The sequence below is a fragment of the Agelaius tricolor genome, unplaced genomic scaffold (genome assembly GCF_023055355.1).
Source record: "Agelaius tricolor isolate 1412-34295 unplaced genomic scaffold, bAgeTri1.0.p SCAF_49, whole genome shotgun sequence".
Lineage (NCBI taxonomy): Eukaryota > Metazoa > Chordata > Aves > Passeriformes > Icteridae > Agelaius > Agelaius tricolor.
The window spans coordinates 1,406,174-1,423,188 of NW_027269309.1; the positions used below are offsets into that span (position 1 = coordinate 1,406,174).

General features: G+C 57.8%; 2 protein-coding genes across 17 annotated transcripts in view; one reads left to right on the forward strand and one right to left on the reverse strand.

Moving 5' to 3' along the window:
* Nucleotides 1-17,015, forward strand: part of EPB41L1 (erythrocyte membrane protein band 4.1 like 1) — a 67,140-nt gene that overhangs the window by 14,545 nt on the left and 35,580 nt on the right. The gene's annotated exons all lie outside the window — the stretch shown is intronic.
* Nucleotides 5,275-13,559, reverse strand: LOC139604307 (uncharacterized). The gene is made up of 3 exons (XM_071455432.1): nt 13,467-13,559; nt 7,962-9,863; nt 5,275-5,406 (listed from the first exon to the last, which is right to left on the reverse strand). Exons 1-3 carry the CDS (start codon nt 13,557-13,559, stop codon nt 5,275-5,277), a joined length of 2,127 nt encoding a protein of 708 aa, XP_071311533.1.

Below are 17,015 nucleotides of genomic sequence, written 5' to 3' on the forward strand. Positions count from 1 at the left end.
TCAGGTTTGGCCAGGAGGGAAAATGGAAGGGCTGGGGGAAGCAGCAATATTGGCTCTGCAGAAAATGTCTGCCCTGTGCCTGCCTGGGCTGGCCTGGGGGTCCCTCTGGGTGCTGAGGCCTTGGGGGAGCTGGGGATGGATCCCAGAGCCCCTGGGGTGGCTCCGTGGGCTGGGATGGATCCCAGAGCCCCTGGGGTGGGTTTGTGGGCTGGGATGGATCCCAGAGCCCCTGGGGTGGCTCTGTGGGCTGGGATGGATCCCAGAGCCCCTGGGGTGGCTCTGTGGGCTGGGATGGATCCCAGAGCCCCTGGGGTGGCTCTGTGGGCTGGGATGGATCCCAGAGCCCCTGGGGTGGCTCTGTGGGCTGGGATGGATCCCAGAGCCCCTGGGGTGGCTCCGTGGGCTGGGATGGATCCCAGAGCCCCTGGGGTGGGTTTGTGGGCTGGGATGGATCCCAGAGCCCCTGGGGTGGCTCTGTGGGCTGGGATGGATCCCAGAGCCCCTGGGGTGGCTCCGTGGGCTGGGATGGATCCCAGAGCCCCTGGGGTGGGTTTGTGGGCTGGGATGGATCCCAGAGCCCCTGGGGTGGGTTTGTGGGCTGGGATGGATCCCAGAGCCCCTGGGGTGGCTCTGTGGGCTGGGATGGATCCCAGAGCCCCTGGGGTGGGTTTGTGGGCTGGGATGGATCCCAGAGCCCCTGGGGTGGGTTTGTGCAGCTGGAGCTGGAATGGACTGGGGCTGGCCCTGCTCAGTGACTCAGCTCCCTGTGCTGGCTGGATGCAGCAGGGGGCAGGGAGCAGTGCCAGCTTCCCAGGGTGGCAGAGCTGGTGCCACCCTGGGGCACAGGGGGGCCCAGCCTGGCAGTGGAGCTGCTGCCTGCATTGGGCTGAGCCAGACTCCAGCTGCAGCTCAGAGGGGCAAAAAAGGAGTTTTCAGCTTTGTCCTTGGGAGTGATACAAAGCAAATGGGATAAATCCCAAGCAGTGGCAGTTTGTGGCGCCAGGGCTGGATGGAGGCAGTGCTTGCAGAGGTGTCAGCACCCCGGGCTCTGGCAGGAACCAGTGCCAGCTGCACCTCCCAGAGCAGCCTTTGGGCTCCTGGGGCTGCCCTGGCCCTGGCAGGGCCTGTGACCAGTCCCCTGAGCCTTGGTGAACCTGCACTCAGGGAAAAATGGATTTTGGGGATGTTTCTTTTGGTTTAAAACCCTTATGGCAACAGGCATTTTGTTGCAGAAAATATCTCCTTAACATATCTTCAAAAAAACCCCCAAAATAACCCACCTAAGATGTTCTCCTCCACTTCCCTGAAAAACCTCAGGGATTGATGCTGCTGGTGGGTGAGCCAGTGTGGGATGCTGTGCCCCAGCACATCCATATGCCAGCAGGGATGGATGCCCTGCTGGGGCTGAGGGGAGCTGGGCACTTTGGGGAGCAGCCAACTGCAGCTCTCTGGGGCTCCTGCAGTGCCCAGGGGGCAGTGCCAGCGTGGGAAGCTCATGGAAGCCTCCCTGTGCTGGTGGGTGCATTGATTTCCTGCAGCTCAGTGATCAGTCAGATTTTCAGGTGCCAAGTCAAAGGGAAAGCTTGGATTTACCCCCTGCCTCTGACCTGTGAGAGGTCAGAGCTCTGCTACAAGCACCAGTGCTGGGGATAGTTATAAGGAAAGCCCCAAAGATCCATTTTCCAGCTGTGCTGTTCCATGGTTAATACAGCAGTTTCCTGCTCCTCTTTCCAGCCAGGTAATCTGTCTTCCCTCAGAAGGGAAATGAACAGCAGCATAAATTGCAGGCAGGGCCCAAAAAGACATTTCCAAGAGCAATTCTCTTCCCTGAGCTCCTGCCTGTTTCACTTACAGATCTGCTGCTCTTCTCCTGTGAACTTGTAGCATTTTCTTCCATACAAATGAATTTTGAGGTGTTTGGAGGGATGTTGGCCTCTGTTGGCTGAGGGTGTTCAGCCTGGAGAAGAGAAGCCTCCAGAGAGGACTCAGAGCCCCTTCCAGTGCCTGAAAGGGCTCCAGGAGAGCTGCAGAGGGGCTGGGAACAAGGGATGGAGGGACAGGACACAGGGAATGGCTCCCAGTGCCAGAGGGCAGGGATGGATGGGATATTGGGAATTAGGAATTGTTCCCTGTGAGGGTGGGCAGGCCCTGGCACAGGGTGCCCAGAGCAGCTGGGGCTGCCCCTGGATCCCTGGCAGTGCCCAAGGCCAGGCTGGACATTGGGTCTGGAGCAGCCTGGGACAGTGGGAGGTGTCCCTGCCATGGCTGGGGTGGAGCTGGATAGGCTTTAATGTCCCTCCCAACCCAAACCATTCTGGGGTCCCAGTCAGCTGGACTGGCTCTTGACATGGGCTCAGATGGGATGAAGGTGTTCCCATGTGTCCTTCCCCTTCCCTACCTGGCATTTATCAGTTCCTGGGGCAGCAGCTGCACCTGGGCTGGGAAGGTCCCATCTGGAAGTGCTGCTGCCTTTCCTGGGGCCTTTGGGTGGGGCTGAGCTGTGGGTGCAGCTCAGTGCAGAGCAGCACATCCCAATGGAGCCATCCTCCTGCTCCTGAGGGGAGGGGGAGCCTGCCAGGCACCAGGGCTGCTCCCTGCCAGGTTCCTGCATCCCTGCCTGCATCCCTGCCTGAGCCCTGCATCTCTGCCTGCATCCCTGCATCCCTACCTGCATCCCTTCCTGCATCCCTGCCTGAGCCCTGCATCTCTGCCTGCATCCCTTCCTGCATCCCTGCATCCCTGCCTGCATCCCTACCTGCATCTCTGCATCTCTGCCTGCATCCCTGCATCTCTGCCTGCATCCCTGCATCCCTACCTGCATCTCTGCCTGCATCCCTGCCTGTATCCCTGCCTGCATCCCTGCCTGATTCCTGCATCTCTGCACCCCTGCCTGATCCCTGCATCCCTGCCTGAGCCCTGCCTGCTCTGGCATCCCCACATCCTCCCAGGCAGCTCAGTGGGAGCTCCTGCTGCCCACACCCCCTGTCCTGGGGCACAAAAGCATCACCAAACTCTGATTTGGGGTTTCTCTGCCTAAAATCACCCAAACCTTTCCCTGAGAAAGGAAGATGTCTTGAAGCTCTCTTTACCCTTTTGCTTGGGATTCCCACCCCAGCACTGCCCTGCTGGGAAGCAGGGCCCAAAGAGGGGAACCCCAAGGCTCCTGCACCCTGAGACTCCTTGCAGCCCTGGCTGTGCAATGCTGCAGGAGCAGCTTTCCCCTGTGGGACAGGTGTGCCCAGGGAGCCTGGGTGCCTTGGGTCCTCCTCAGGCTGTGGCTGTTTGTGACAGGGACAGCCAGGCTGGCACAGGAGGTCCCTCAGGGTGACCCCAGCCCTGCCTGGCCACGCTGTGCCCTTGGCTCCTGTTCCTTTGTGCCCTTGGCAGGGCTGGGGGCTGGTAAGGCACTGGGAGGGTGTTTGGCTCAGGTGACATCCTGCAGGTGGAAGGGGCCTTCCCTGACTGCCTGGAGGATGGGGAGGATGTTCTGGGGGTGCCTTTAGCCCTTCAGTGCCTCCCCAGGGCTGGTGCATCATGTGCCATGGCACTGGTGGATGTTGTGTGCTGAGTGTGGAGCACTTGCTTTCTCCCCAGCCTTCTCCTGCCCAGCCAGTGCTCCTTGCTGGACTTTGCTGGAGGAGCTGGAAGCCCCAGCTGTGCCATCAGATCATGAATTTCCCCTCTCTCCACTCCTGGTGTGTTCCCCACTCTGCTGACTGTGCAAGCTGTGCATTTTGAAAGGTCAGTGTTTCCCTGGAAGAGGCACATTCCTGCCTTTATGGGGTTGCCTGCAGTGATGGAAGGGACAGGCTGGGCAGCCTTTGGCTGTGCAGGAAGCCCCAAGGACTGCCAGAGCCCTGGGCCCTTCCCTGGGGCAGGAATCAGGCAGTGGGCTGGGGTTGCTGTGGATCCTGCCACGAGGATCTGTCCTTGATGCACCCCGTGCTCCCAAGTGCCACATTCCTGCTGTGCTCTGGGCTGAGGTTTGGGGTCCCTGGGAGCTGCAGGGGTGTGGCTGTGCTGTGTGACAGCTGTCCCCAGGCAGGGAGGGCACTGGTGAGCAGCAGGCATGGCTCTCAGGGAGCCCAGGCTCTGCCTGGGAGCAGAGGATGGTTTTCCATCGCTGCTGACACAGAAAAACTTCTGCTTGTGCTGCTGGGTGGCTGTCCCAGGGAGGGAGTGAGGGAACTGGGGAGCTCTGCAATAGCAGCATCCCCGTGTCACCCCACGGGCTGTGGCACTGTGGAGCTGCTGGGCAGGTGCAGCCAAGGCCCTGGCATGGCTGAGGGCATCCATAGGGCTTGGTGAGATGGGAGGGGCCCGTGGTGCCAAGGAAAGCAGGAAAGTGCCCAGAGCTGTGAGCAGCAGGACGTGCCCTGCCCCGAGGGTGGCACCAGGGCTGTGGTGGTGCTGCTGGTCCCATCCTGCTCTGCTGGGTGCAGGGGGAGGAACCAGGGGGGACTGGGGGCTGCTGGCTCTTCCCTCTCCCTGCTCTGTGGAGTCTGGGCTGTGCTTCCATCTGGAGAGGCACTGGATGCTCGCAGGGGCTGACTCAGGGCTGTCCCCCTCCAGCTGGGACATCTTCATTTGGCTGTTAATGAGCCTGTGGAAGGAGTTTCTTGGCTTCTGGGGGGACACAGCAACTCATTCCTGGACTTGTTTGCTCAGCTGGGAGGTGTCACTCAGAAGGGTGGGAGTGGAACCTTGCTGAAAGTGCCCCCCAGCTCCCATGGCTGGCAGCAGGGCCCAGCTGTGTGAGGGGAGCAGGGGGGGGGAACGCTGCCTTTGCATCCTGCTGGGCCCAGAGGAGGAGGAGGCACCTCAGCCCCGTCCCCCAGGGTGCAGCAGAGGCTGGGCTCCTCTTCCCTGGTGGTTCCTGGTGCCAGGAGGGCTGTGGCCAGAGCAGGCTGAAGGAGGGTTGCTCTCTGGGAATGGGCTCTGCCCTGGCTGCTCTCTCTCTCTGGCAGCTGTCAGGGTGAGCTGCCATGGCTGCCTGACTCCAGCCTGGCTCAGGGGATCACTCCCTGTCAGTTTGGTGGCTTCTTTTCCCCCCCTAAGTTTCTCATGATTCATTTTTGACATGTGGCACAAGCTCTGGAGCCGCAGGGATGCTGATCTCCAGTTCCAGGGCGTCCTTTTGTGCAATAAGCTCAGGCTGCTCCATTAACCCCGGCTCAGGGGCTGGCCCTGGGGCAGGAGGGCACTGCCCATGCCCTGCAGGCCCTGATGCCAGGGGAGGATGTGAGGGAGGCCCTTTGCTGCCTGTCAGCAGGGTCAGATGTCTGTGCTGCCTGGCTCGGGCATGATGAGCGAGCAGATGTCTGGGCTCCCGGCAGCTGCTGACATCATGTAAATCCATAATTGCCCAAACACGCACTCAACACGTGGCACTGAGGGCTGGGCTGCCTGCAGGACAGCAGGGAGCTGGGAGAGCCCCACACCCGGCTCCTTTAGGGTGGTGGATCCCAAAGCTTGTGGAGGTGTCCCCTGGGATCACTGCCCTCTACATGAGTGTGTTCCCATGAGATCATCCCACCCTTGTGCCTCTGCTCTCCTGCTTTTCCCCACTTGACCCAGTTCTTCCCTTGGCAGCTCCAGGCTGGCTGTCACACTGTGATGAGGAGCTGCTGTCTGCTCTGTCTGCTCCACTGGTGCCTCAGCAGGGCCTTGGCTCAGCGTCCCTGGGCAGCTGCAGCTCAGCTCAGTGGGGCTGGGCACAGCAGCTCCAGCCCCAGCCTGCCTGGGGCAGGACAGCACCCCCTGGCTGGGCAGAGGTGCCTGAAGTGGCCAGCAGAGCCCTGCAGGGCCTGTCCCCAGCAAGGGACTGGTGCAGCCAGCCTGGAGGGGCCCTTGCTGCCCCCCTGCTCAGGCTGGCTCTGGTGCCACAGGGACAGGAGTGGATGTGTCTCTGTGGTTTCCATGGGAGCAGCCTCCTGTGGCCAGTCCATGGTGATCTCCTCCCCCAGCAGGTTCAGACCTCTCAGCTCTTCCCTTCCTGAGCTGCAGAACCATTCAGGCTGGAACAGAACTCCAAGGTCATTGACTCCAACCTGTGACTGATCACCACCTTGTCAGCTAAACTGAGTGCCACATCCAGTCATTTCCTGACCACCTTTAGGGGTGGGCACTCCACCATCTGCCTGGGCAGCCCTGCCAATGCCTGCCAACCCTTTCAATGAAGAGATTTTCCCAAATATCCAATCTAAAACTCTGTTGGTTCAACTTGAGGCTGTTCCCTCTCATCCTGTCCCTGTTCCCTGGGAGCACAGCCTGACCACCCTGGCTGTCCCCTCCTGTCAGGAGCTGTGCAGAGCCAGAGGGGCCCCCCTGAGCCCCTTTCCCAGCTCCCTCAGCTGCTCCAGCCCCTTCCCCAGCTCTGTGCCCTTCCCTGGACACGCTCCAGCCCCTCAAGGTCTCGCTTGTGAGGGGTCCAGAACTGGACACAGCCCTGGAGATGAGGAGCTGCTGCTTCCTGGTGCAGTGCTGCCATGGGGTGGGACAGCTCAGCTCAGGCTGGCAGGACAAGGTGACAGAGCTCACCTGGGCTGCTGTGAAACCTGTCACAGGCTGAGGTGAAGAGGGAATGCTCAATTCCTGCCTTTCCTGCTGCCCTTCATGTTCCCAGTGTGATGTTTTTGAGCTCAGTCTCACCCTGCTGGGCAGGAGAACAAGGTGCTCTCCTCTCTGACCTCCTTGGGGGCAGCAGGCTCAGAGGGGGCTCCTCCCTGGAGGGGGAGTGCCTGGTTTTGCCTCTGTCAAGGTCAGGACTGAAGCTCTCAGGATGGTATTTCATGTTCAGACTCAGGTGTTTATTATTTCTTATCTGTATCACAGACTTACAAGGCATGGGTTCTGTAGTATTTCACTAACAAGGTACAAAATGGCAAACTGTCTTTCTCTACAAGGTCTTTTAAAGCTAAACTATCCAATTAAGAAATTGCACCTAAATTATTTTTACTTTTAACCCAATAACTAATCACCCATGTCCTGCAATGTGGACTTTTCTGTCCAGTTACAAAATCCCACCCAAACCCATGGAGAAGAAGGTGAAGAAGGAGCAGCCTCTGCCCCAAAACCTCCATCTTGCTTTATATATATTACTGTATTCTAAACCCTTCAACTCTGAGTTTTCCACCCTGTGGTATCACACACCTCTATTCAAACTCCACACCCACAATCCCAGTTCTATCATTCCATTTTGGAAGCCTTCTCCACAGCCTGAGGTCAAAAGCCAGTGTGGCCCTGCCCCTGCTCATGCTGTGGGGACAGGGATGGAGCTGTGAGGTGAGGCTGGGGGGAGCAGGGCACCTGGTGGCTCCAGGGAGGGTGGGGTGAGGTGGGTGCTGCTGGCAGGGAGGAGCACAGCCCCTCCTGGGATTGCACAGCCCCTCCTGGGATTGCACAGCCCCTCCTGGGGGGAGCACAGCCTCTCCAGTGTCCCTCTGCTCCTGCAGGAGTTGAGGTGCTCATGGAGTGGGGTGTGAGGCCAGTAGGAACTGCTTTAGTGTGAATAGAGAACACAGGAGAGATTGTGGTTGTGTGAGAAAAGACTGAAATGGGCTAAAAAACCCCATCTGTGACTGCCCTGAGGAGCACTGAGGGTACAGCTGGACCTGAGGAGGCAACATGGACAGGAGGCTCAAGAGAAGTGTGTGGGGATGAAGGGTCAGAGGAAGTTTTGCACCAGAGGCAGATTTTGGTGCTGTGACCACAAAGCTATGCTGTGCCACTAGAGGGGACCTGCAGGAGCCAGGCAGAGGAGGAGGAGGGAGCCCCAAGGTCCATGCAGCTGCAGGCAGGAGGAGGAGCTGGCTGGGTGGGGTTGGCCCCAGCAGGTGCCCAGGTGGGCAGAGGAGCTCCCTGGGCAGCCCCATAGGGCTCTTCAGACCTGCTGCTCTCAGAGCCTCCAGCGCAGCCCTGGCAAGGACCGAGGCTGGAGCCTGATGGACCTGGGCAGGCACCTCCCCCCAGGGCTGGAGTCGGGTGCTGCTGGATGGAGGATGGCTGTAGAGGTTGGATGGTGGCTGTAGAGGTTGGATGGTGGTTGTAAACGTTGGACGGTGGCTGTAGAGGTTGGATGGTGGCCGTAGAGGTTGGATGGTGGCTGTAGAGGTTGGATGGTGGTTGTAAAGGTTGGATGGTGGCTGTAGAGGTTGGATGATGGTTGTAGAGGTTGGATGGTGCCTATAGAGGGTGGATGGGGGCTGTAGAGGTTGGATGGGGGCTGTAGAGGTTGGATGGTGGCCATAGAGGTTGTATGGCGGCTGTAGAGGTTGGATGGTGGCCATAGAGGTTGGATGGCGGCTATAGAGGTTGGATGATGGTTGTAGAGGTTGGATGGTGGCTGTAGAGGTTGGATGATGTTTGTAGAGGTTGGATGGTGGCCGTAGAGGTTGGATGTCAGCTGTACAGGTTGGAGGGTGGTTGTAGAGGTTGGATGGTGGCCGTAGAGGTTGGATGGTGGCTATAGAGGTTGGATGATGGTTGTAGAGGTTGGATGGTGGCTGTAGAGGTTGGATGATGGTTGTAGAGGTTGGATGGTGGCTGTAGAGGTTGGATGATGGTTGTAGAGGTTGGATGGTGGCTGTAGAGGTTGGATGGTGCCCATAGAAGTTGGATGGCGGCTGTAGAGGTTGGATGGTGGCCATAGAGGTTGGATGGCGGCCATAGAGGTTGGATGGTGGTTGTAGAGGTTGGATGGTGGCTGTAGAGGTTGGATGGTGGCTGTAGAGGTTGGATGGTGCCCATAGAGGTTGGATGGCGGCCATAGAGGTTGGATGGTGGTTGTAGAGGTTGGATGGTGCTATAGAGGGTGGATGGGGGCTATAGAGGTTGGATGGTGGCTGTAGAGGTTGGATGGTGGTTGTAGAGGTTGGATGGTGGCTGTAGAGGTTGGATGGGGGCTGTAGAGGTTGGATGGTGCCCATAGAGGTTGGATGGTGGCTGTAGAGGTTGGATGGTGGCTGTTGAGGTTGGATGGTGGCCGTAGAGGTTGGATGATGGTTGTAGAGGTTGGATGGTGGTTGTAGAGGTTGGATGGTGGCCGTAGAGGTTGGATGGTGGCCGTAGAGGTTGGATGATGGTTGTAGAGGTTGGATGGTGGCCGTAGAGGTTGGATGGTGGTTGTAGAGGTTGGATGGTGGCCGTAGAGGTTGGATGATGGTTGTAGAGGTTGGATGGTGGCCGTAGAGGTTGGATGGTGGTTGTAGAGGTTGGATGGTGGTTGTAGAGGTTGGATGGTGGCCGTAGAGGTTGGATAGTGGCCGTAGAGGTTGGATGATGGTTGTAGAGGTTGGATGGTGGCTGTAGAGGTTGGATGGTGGCTGTAGAGGTTGGATGGTGGCCGTAGAGGTTGGATGGTGGCCGTAGAGGTTGGATGATGGTTGTAGAGGTTGGATGGGGGCTGTAGAGGTTGGATGGGGGCTGTAGAAGTTGGATGGTGGCTGTAGAGGTTGGATGGTGGCCGTAGAGGTTGGATGATGGTTGTAGAGGTTGGATGGTGGCCGTAGAGGTTGGATGGTGGTTGTAGAGGTTGGATGGTGGTTGTAGAGGTTGGATGGTGGCCGTAGAGGTTGGATGATGGTTGTAGAGGTTGGATGGTGGCCGTAGAGGTTGGATGATGGTTGTAGAGGTTGGATGGTGGTTGTAGAGGTTGGATGGTGGCTGTAGAGGTTGGATAGTGGCCGTAGAGGTTGGATGATGGTTGTAGAGGTTGGATGGTGGTTGTAGAGGTTGGACGGTGGCTGTAGAGGTTGGATGGTGGCCGTAGAGGTTGGATGGTGGCCGTAGAGGTTGGATGATGGTTGTAGAGGTTGGATGGGGGCTGTAGAGGTTGGATGGTGGCTGTAGAGGTTGGATGGTGGCTATAGAGGTTGGATGGTGGCTATAGAAGTTGGATGGTGGCTGTAGAGGTTGGATGGTGGCTGTAGAGGTTGGATGGTGGCTGTAGATGTTGGATGGTGGCTGTAGAGGTTGGATGGGGGCTGTAGAGGTTGGATGGCAGCCGTAGAAGTTGGATGGTGGCCATAGAGGGCTTTTATGCCCCCCCAGGGCTGTTGGCTTCTCCAGGACTGAGCTGTCACTGCCACTGGGTCTCTGCAGGGCTGGGCCATGCTGGGCACAGAGGCCTGGGGACACTGGGGAGCTGCAGAGCTTCCAAGAGTGGAAAGGCAGAAGGAGCTTTGTCCTGGCTGCTGGGGACAGGGACAACAGCCCAGGTCTGGAGGGAGGGAGGTTTGCTGAGATGGAGAACAACTCTCTAAGCTGAGGAGGATAAAGCCCTGGTGCAGGTGGTGGTGCACGAGAGGAGTTATGGGATCCAAGAGTGGTTTGGGTTGGAAGGGACCCTAAAGCTCATCTTGTCCCACCCTGTCCAGCCTGGCCTTGGCACTGCCAGGGATCCAGGGGCAGCCAGAGCTGCTCTGGGCACCCTGTGCTAGGGCCTGCCCACCCTAACAAGGAAGAATTTCTTCCCAACATCTGATCTAAATCTCTCTTGGTTTAGATTGGAATGGTTCCCTCTTGTCCTGTCATTCTCTCTCCATGTAAAAAGTCTCTCTCTATTTCCAGTGCTCTTAGGCCCTGGAAGGGGCTCTGAGCTCTCCCTGGAGCCTTCTCCTGTCCAGGTGAACACCCCAGCTCTCCCAGCCCTGGCTGCAGAGCAGAGGGGCTCCAGCCCTGTGGCCCTGGGCAAGGAGCCTTGTCCCACTGTCCTCTCCAGCACAAACTGCTCAGGGCTCGCTGGGATGGATGGATGGATGGATGGATGGATGGATGATGGATGGATGGATGGATGGATGGATGGATGGATGGATGGATGGATGATGGATGGATGGATGGATGATGGATGGATGGATGATGGATGGATGGATGGTGGATGGATGGATGATGGATGGATGGAGGATGGATGGATGGATGATGGATGGTGGATGGATGGATGGATGGATGGATGGAGGGATGGATGGATGGATGGATGGATGAGGGATGGATGGATGGATGGATGGATGATGGATGGATGAGGGATGGATGGATGATGGATGGATGGATGGATGGATGGATGATGGATGGATGGATGGATGATGGATGGATGAGGGATGGATGGATGGATGGATGGATGGATGGATGGATGATGGATGGATGGATGGATGGATGGATGATGGATGGATGGATGGATGATGGATGGATGGATGGATGGATGATGGATGGATTGATGGATGATGGATGGATGAGGGATGGATGGATGATGGATGGATTGATGGATGGATAGATGGATGGATGGATGATGGATGGATGGATGATGGATGGATGAGGGATGGATGGATGATGGATGGATTGATGGATGGATAGATGGATGGATGGATGGATGGATGGATGGATGATGGAGGTGCTCCCTGTGCTGAGCTGGCTGGATTAAAGCAGCTCTGGGCGCACTGTGTGGGGCTGCAGTGGGGCTGCAGGGCCCAGGGCAGGCTGGGAGCCCCAGGGGAAGCTGCAGGGCCCAGGGCAGGCTGGGAGCCCCGGTGCCCTCGGTGAGTCAGCTCTGGTGATTCAGCTCGGGTCAGCCCCCCTGCTGCAGCGGGAGGAGCCACTGGAGATGTTTTCCCTCCCTCATCTTAGCAGCGTTCCTGAGCCTGGCTGAGGTACAGCAGCTCTGAGCTGGGAGGTGTGCTCTGCTTGCCAAGGGAGCTCTAGCACATCTGGCACAGCTGTAAAACCCAGACTGGTTTGGGTTGGAAGGGACCTTGAAGCCCATCCTGTTCCACCCCCTGCCATGGCAGGGACACCTCCCACTGTCCCAGGCTGCTCCCAGCCCCATCCAGCCTGGCCTTGGGCACTGCCAGGGATCCAGGGGCAGCCACAGCTGCTCTGGGCACCCTGTGCCAGGGCCTGCCCACCCTCCAGGGAGGAATTTCTTCCCAGTATCCCATCCAACCCTGCCCTCTGGCAGTGGGATGTGGTGGTGTTCACAGGGGTCCCAGGCTGAGAGAAGAGATGAGAATCTTGACTCCGTGTTTCAGAAGGCTGATTTATTATTTTATTATATTAAAAGAAAATGATTTAACATAGCTTCACTAAAGAATAGAAGAAATTATTTCATCAGAAGGCTAGCAAGGAATAGAAAGGAATGGAATGATAATGAAATCTTGTGACTGACCAGAGAATCCGAGACAGCTGGACTGTGATTGGCCATTAATTAAAACCAACCACATGAGGCCAATCAAAGATGCACCTGTTGCATTCTACAGCAGCAGATAATTATTGTTTACGTTTCATTTCTGAGGCCTCTCAGCTTCTCAGGAGAAAAAATCCAAGCAAAAGGATTTTCATAAAATACGTCTGTGACAATGGGAAGCCACTCCCTCTTGTCCTCCCACTCCAGACCCTTGTCCCCATCCCTCTCCAGCTCTCCTGGAGCCCCTTCAGGCACTGGAAAGGGCTCCATGCTCTGCCCAGAACCTTCTTTTTTCCAGGTTGAAATCCATTCAGCTGTTCTCAACCAACCCAAGCACTTACTTCAAAAATCTTACTTGAGCATCTTTCCCTGTCCTTTCTGGGCTCAGATGCCCTCACCTGGAGCCACAGGAACTCCCCACAGGTACAAACCCCTCAGGCCTTGGCCCCAGCTTGGTGCTGCAGCTCACAGTGGGCTCAGAGGCTGTTCTGCACCCCCAGTGCATGGCCAGGCTGGTGCTTCCAGCCTCTGCTTTCCTCCTGAAGGATTCTGCAGAGCAGGTGCCCTGTGCCAAGCTGAATCCTGGTCGTAGGGGGGGTTGGTTGCATTTTGCAAGTCACTGAGGGGTTCTCAGTCTGGCTCTTTGTGGTGTCTGAGTGCTTGGATGCCAAAGGATTCTCCTCAGCTTTGTGAGGACTCAAATGCTGCTGCTGTGCCTTTGTACACAAGTGAGACTGGGGAAATGTTTCCTGAGCAGAATAGAGCCCAAGCCAGGTGAGAAAGGTTGTTCCAGGCTGGACCTTTTGCCATCCATCTCTGCCAGGGCTGCTGTGAGCCGGCTCAAGGGGGATGTCTGGCCATGGTCCTTCCCTGGTTGCTATTCCTGGCTCTTGTTCAATCTCCTTTGACACCCTTTCAGTCCTTTTGTGTATCTGTGAGATGCTTCAGAGGATGGAAATTTCCAAGTTCCAGTTTCCCTGCAGCAGCTGGAAGCAGCTAAGCCACACATGTGCTGCAGGACTCAGAGTTTCAAACCCTCAGGTTTAGGGTGGGTGCTCTGGGCAGGTCTGGGGACTTTGGTGCTTTGGGGTTTGTGCAGGAGGGGTCATGGTGTGGTGGTGACACTGCATTCATGTGGATAAAGCCCCCATTATAAATACACCCTGAGCTGCAAACAGCCAGGGAAAGCAGCCTGGGCAGGGCTGGTCACTGCTCAGACACAGCCAGGAGGGTGTTAAAGGGCCTTAAGGAGGAGGGAATGGCAGTAAAGCCATGGGATGTGGGCACTTCTCACCTGCAGCAGCACCGGGGCTGAGGGTCCCAGCTCCTGGGGGATGGGGGAGAGGGTGGAGGGCTGGGAGCATGTGGGGCTCCTGGAGGTGGGCATGGGGCAGCTCCACTCTGCTCCTCCAGGCTTGGTGGCATGGCCTGTCCCTCCCTGTCCCTTCCATGGAGGTGGGCAGGGCCGGGCACCTCTCCTCTGTGCCCCCAGGGTTTACCCTCCACAAGGAGCTGCTGGGGAAGGGGGTTCTGCCCCAAACAGGGACCTGCCAGGGTCCTGGGTCCAGCACAGCTCCTGGGGAGCTTTGCTGTTTTGGTTGCATTTTGCAAGTCACTGAGGGGTTCCCAGTCTGGCTGTTTGTGGTGTCTGAGTGCTTGGATGCCAAAGGATTGTGAGATACCTCAGCTTTGTGGGAACACAAATGCTGCTGCTGTGCCTTTGTACACAAGTGAGACTGGGGAAATGTTTCCTGAGCAGAATAGAGCCCAAGCCAGGTGAGAAAGGTTGTTCCAGGCTGGACCTTTTGCCATCCATCTCTGCCAGGGCTGCTGTGGGGATGTCTGGCCATGGTCCTGCCCTGGATGCTGGTCCTGTTTCAGCTCCTGGGAGCTTTGCTCATGGGGGCTCATGGGGACCCCAGGCACTGGAGCACTGGCCAAGGTAAACTGGGAAACACAAGGATGGATATCAGTGAGCCTGGCTGTGTGGGAGCCCCTGGAGGCTGCCTGGAGCAGTGGGGACACCCCTGCCCCACAGGACCTGGGGCATGGCACTGCCTCTGGAGCAGGGGGAGGTGACAGGAGCCCGGTGTGGGCAGCACTGGGGGGCTGGGATGGGCTGGGGGGTCCCTGCAGGGCAGTTCCAGTCCTGGGGCAGCACTGAGGTGCCTCCTCCTCTGCACCCACATCCCCTCTGTGTCCCTCTGTCCCAGGGTGTCCCTACAAGGAAGGTCAGAGCTGCTGAAGGAGCCCATGTACTGCTTCCCACCCTGCAGCCCCGAGCTCACTCTCTCTCCCTTCTCCCCACTCTGATCCCTCTGGCATCCCTTCCCTTAAAAACATTTCTCTCTTATCTTTGATAATTGCCTGTGGGGTCTGAGCACCCTTGAGGCCTCTGAGCTGCCCTTGCCTTGGCAATAGCTGAAAATCCTCTTTCTTCCCATGCCTGGGCTCCCACAGAGGGGCTGTGTCCTTCCCTGCAGCTCCTGGGCTCCCTGTGCCGTGGCACCAGGGGATGGTTCTATTCACAGCAGAGGTTCCTCATCTGCCCTTCAGATTCTCCTTGGAGCTGTGGGTGCTGCCCAAGGACAGGCTGCTCCCTGCTGTTCCTGTCCTGCTGCATCCCAGTCACTGGCCCTGCTCCTGTTCCTCAGTGTGGTGTGGAATCCTGCCATGGACAGGGGGCCTGTGTTGCACATGCTTGTGTTATTTAGTCCAATTTGGGGACACTCTGGGGTTTTTCAGGGTCCTGGTCCTGTTCCAGTCTGCCAATGGTGGCAATGGGGCTGAGCAGCCACAGGGTCCCTCTGTGTGACAAACCTGGCTGGGAGAGGGGCAGCAGGGGAGGAACCGGAGGGAAGCCTGCCCTGGTGGCTGCAGATGCTCAGAAAGTGTGAGTCAGCATCCCAAGAATGGGGAACTGGGCTGAACCCCACAAATATTCAAAGAGCAGCCCCTCCAGGACAGAGCTGAGCAGACATTGACAGGGACAAGGGTCCAAGTGGGGTGTTTTGGGAAAAGACTGCTGTGGGTGTGGGTCAGCTGTGTCATGCCAGAGCTCCTGGCCTCCCAAACCCTCCTTCTCCTTTTAACCCTCCCTTCTCCTCCTGGTCCTGATGGAGGGCAGCAGGACACGTGTGGGAAAGTGGGGGGGACAGTGGCTGCCTGTGGCTGGCTGGGACTGGGGTGCCTGAGGGTGCCTCTGCTGGCTGGAGGTTACAGGGAATGATGAGCCCTCACCTGGATTTAAACCTTCAAGGGCTGATGGGGCCTGAGATGGAAGCTGGGTATGGGATGAAGCTGCTCCCAAATGCCCATCCCCAGCTGGGTGAGGGGCAGGGGGTGCCTTGCTGTGACTGAGCCCCACATGTCAGGGCTGAGTGAGCTCAGGGAGGGGACACAGGCAGGACAGTCCTTTCCCCCAGCATGAGGCCAGTGCAGCAGATCTTGGCCAGTCTGGGACCCACAGGGAGAGCCATGGTGCCCCTGGGCACAATGGCCAGCCCTGAGCAGGGGGGTCAGCTGATTAACCCTAAATCAAACCTAACCCAACCCTAACCCAAACCCTAACCCTAACCCTAACCTAACCCTAACCTTAACCCTAGCCCTAACCATAATAATAACCCTAACCCAACCCTAATCCTAACCCTATCCCTAACCCTAGCCCTAACCCTATACCTAACCCTAAACCTAACCCTAACCCCTAACCCTAACCCAATCCCAACCCTAACCCCAACCCTAACCATAGCCCTAACCTTACCCTAGCCCTAACCCTAACCCTATCCCTAACCCCAGCCCTAGCCCTAACCCTATCCCTAACCCCAGCCCTAGCCCTAACCCTAGCTCTAACCCTATCCCTAACCCCAGCCCTAACCTTAACCGGCCCAGGGCCAGGGAAGGGGGGCCGGGAGCAGGGGGAGCAGGGGCTGGGCCCTGGGCTGTGCCAGCCCTTCTCTGCTGGGGTGCAGGGCAGTGGGGCAGCCCCTTCCACAGTGCCCCCACACTTCCCTCCTTCCCTGAGGGCATGCCACAGTGTCCAGGGAGGGATGTGCCCAGGGCTGGTTCAGGGCAGGTTTTTCAGTTGATTTTTCAGCCTTTCCAGCACAGCTTGGCCATCCCTCCTCTCCCTCCACCCCAGCTTTATTGCTACCAAATTAATGAGGAACATGTTGGTGCTTGAAGTCAGAGGCTCTATCACAGCTCTCTGCCTTCCCCCAGCTTCCCAAACACCTCCAAAGGATGGCTGGCAGCTCTGCCAGGGTGAGGGTGCAGGGCTGGCACCGGCGCCCTCCGCCCCCACAGCATCTTCTGCTGGGATCTAAGGGCTTCTGGGCCTCTGAACTGAAACCAAAGCCCAGCTCAGCCTTGACCTCTTGCAGGACTTGAGCTGTGTCCCACTGTGGTCTGAGGGAGCTGGCTCTGCTTCTTCCTGAGCCACCAAATCGTGCTCCAGGTGGCAGTGGGGGATGCAGCAATGCCCTGCTGTGCCATGTGGCATCACAGGGATGTGAGGAAACGGTGCCATGGGTCAGAGGAGCAAGGGAAGACTCTCCAGCAGCACTGCTTGTGCAGGAGCTCAGCTCAGTGCTTGCTTGGGGGGCACTTCTGAGGCCCCCAAACTGCTCCTTCCCCCAGGAGGCACCTTGGTGTAGTTTCTTGGTGGGTGAGGAGGTGCAGGATCAGGCCCAGGCCCATCCCCATGGGATGACTCAGGAATTAGTTGGGTCCTTGCTGGGCCTGTTGTCACCATGGCAGTTTGGGGTGTTCTTTGGGGGTGGCACCATGGCTGATGTCCTTCTGCTGGCCTCATCCCCGTGCTGAAACAAGCATGAAGGTCTCTGGG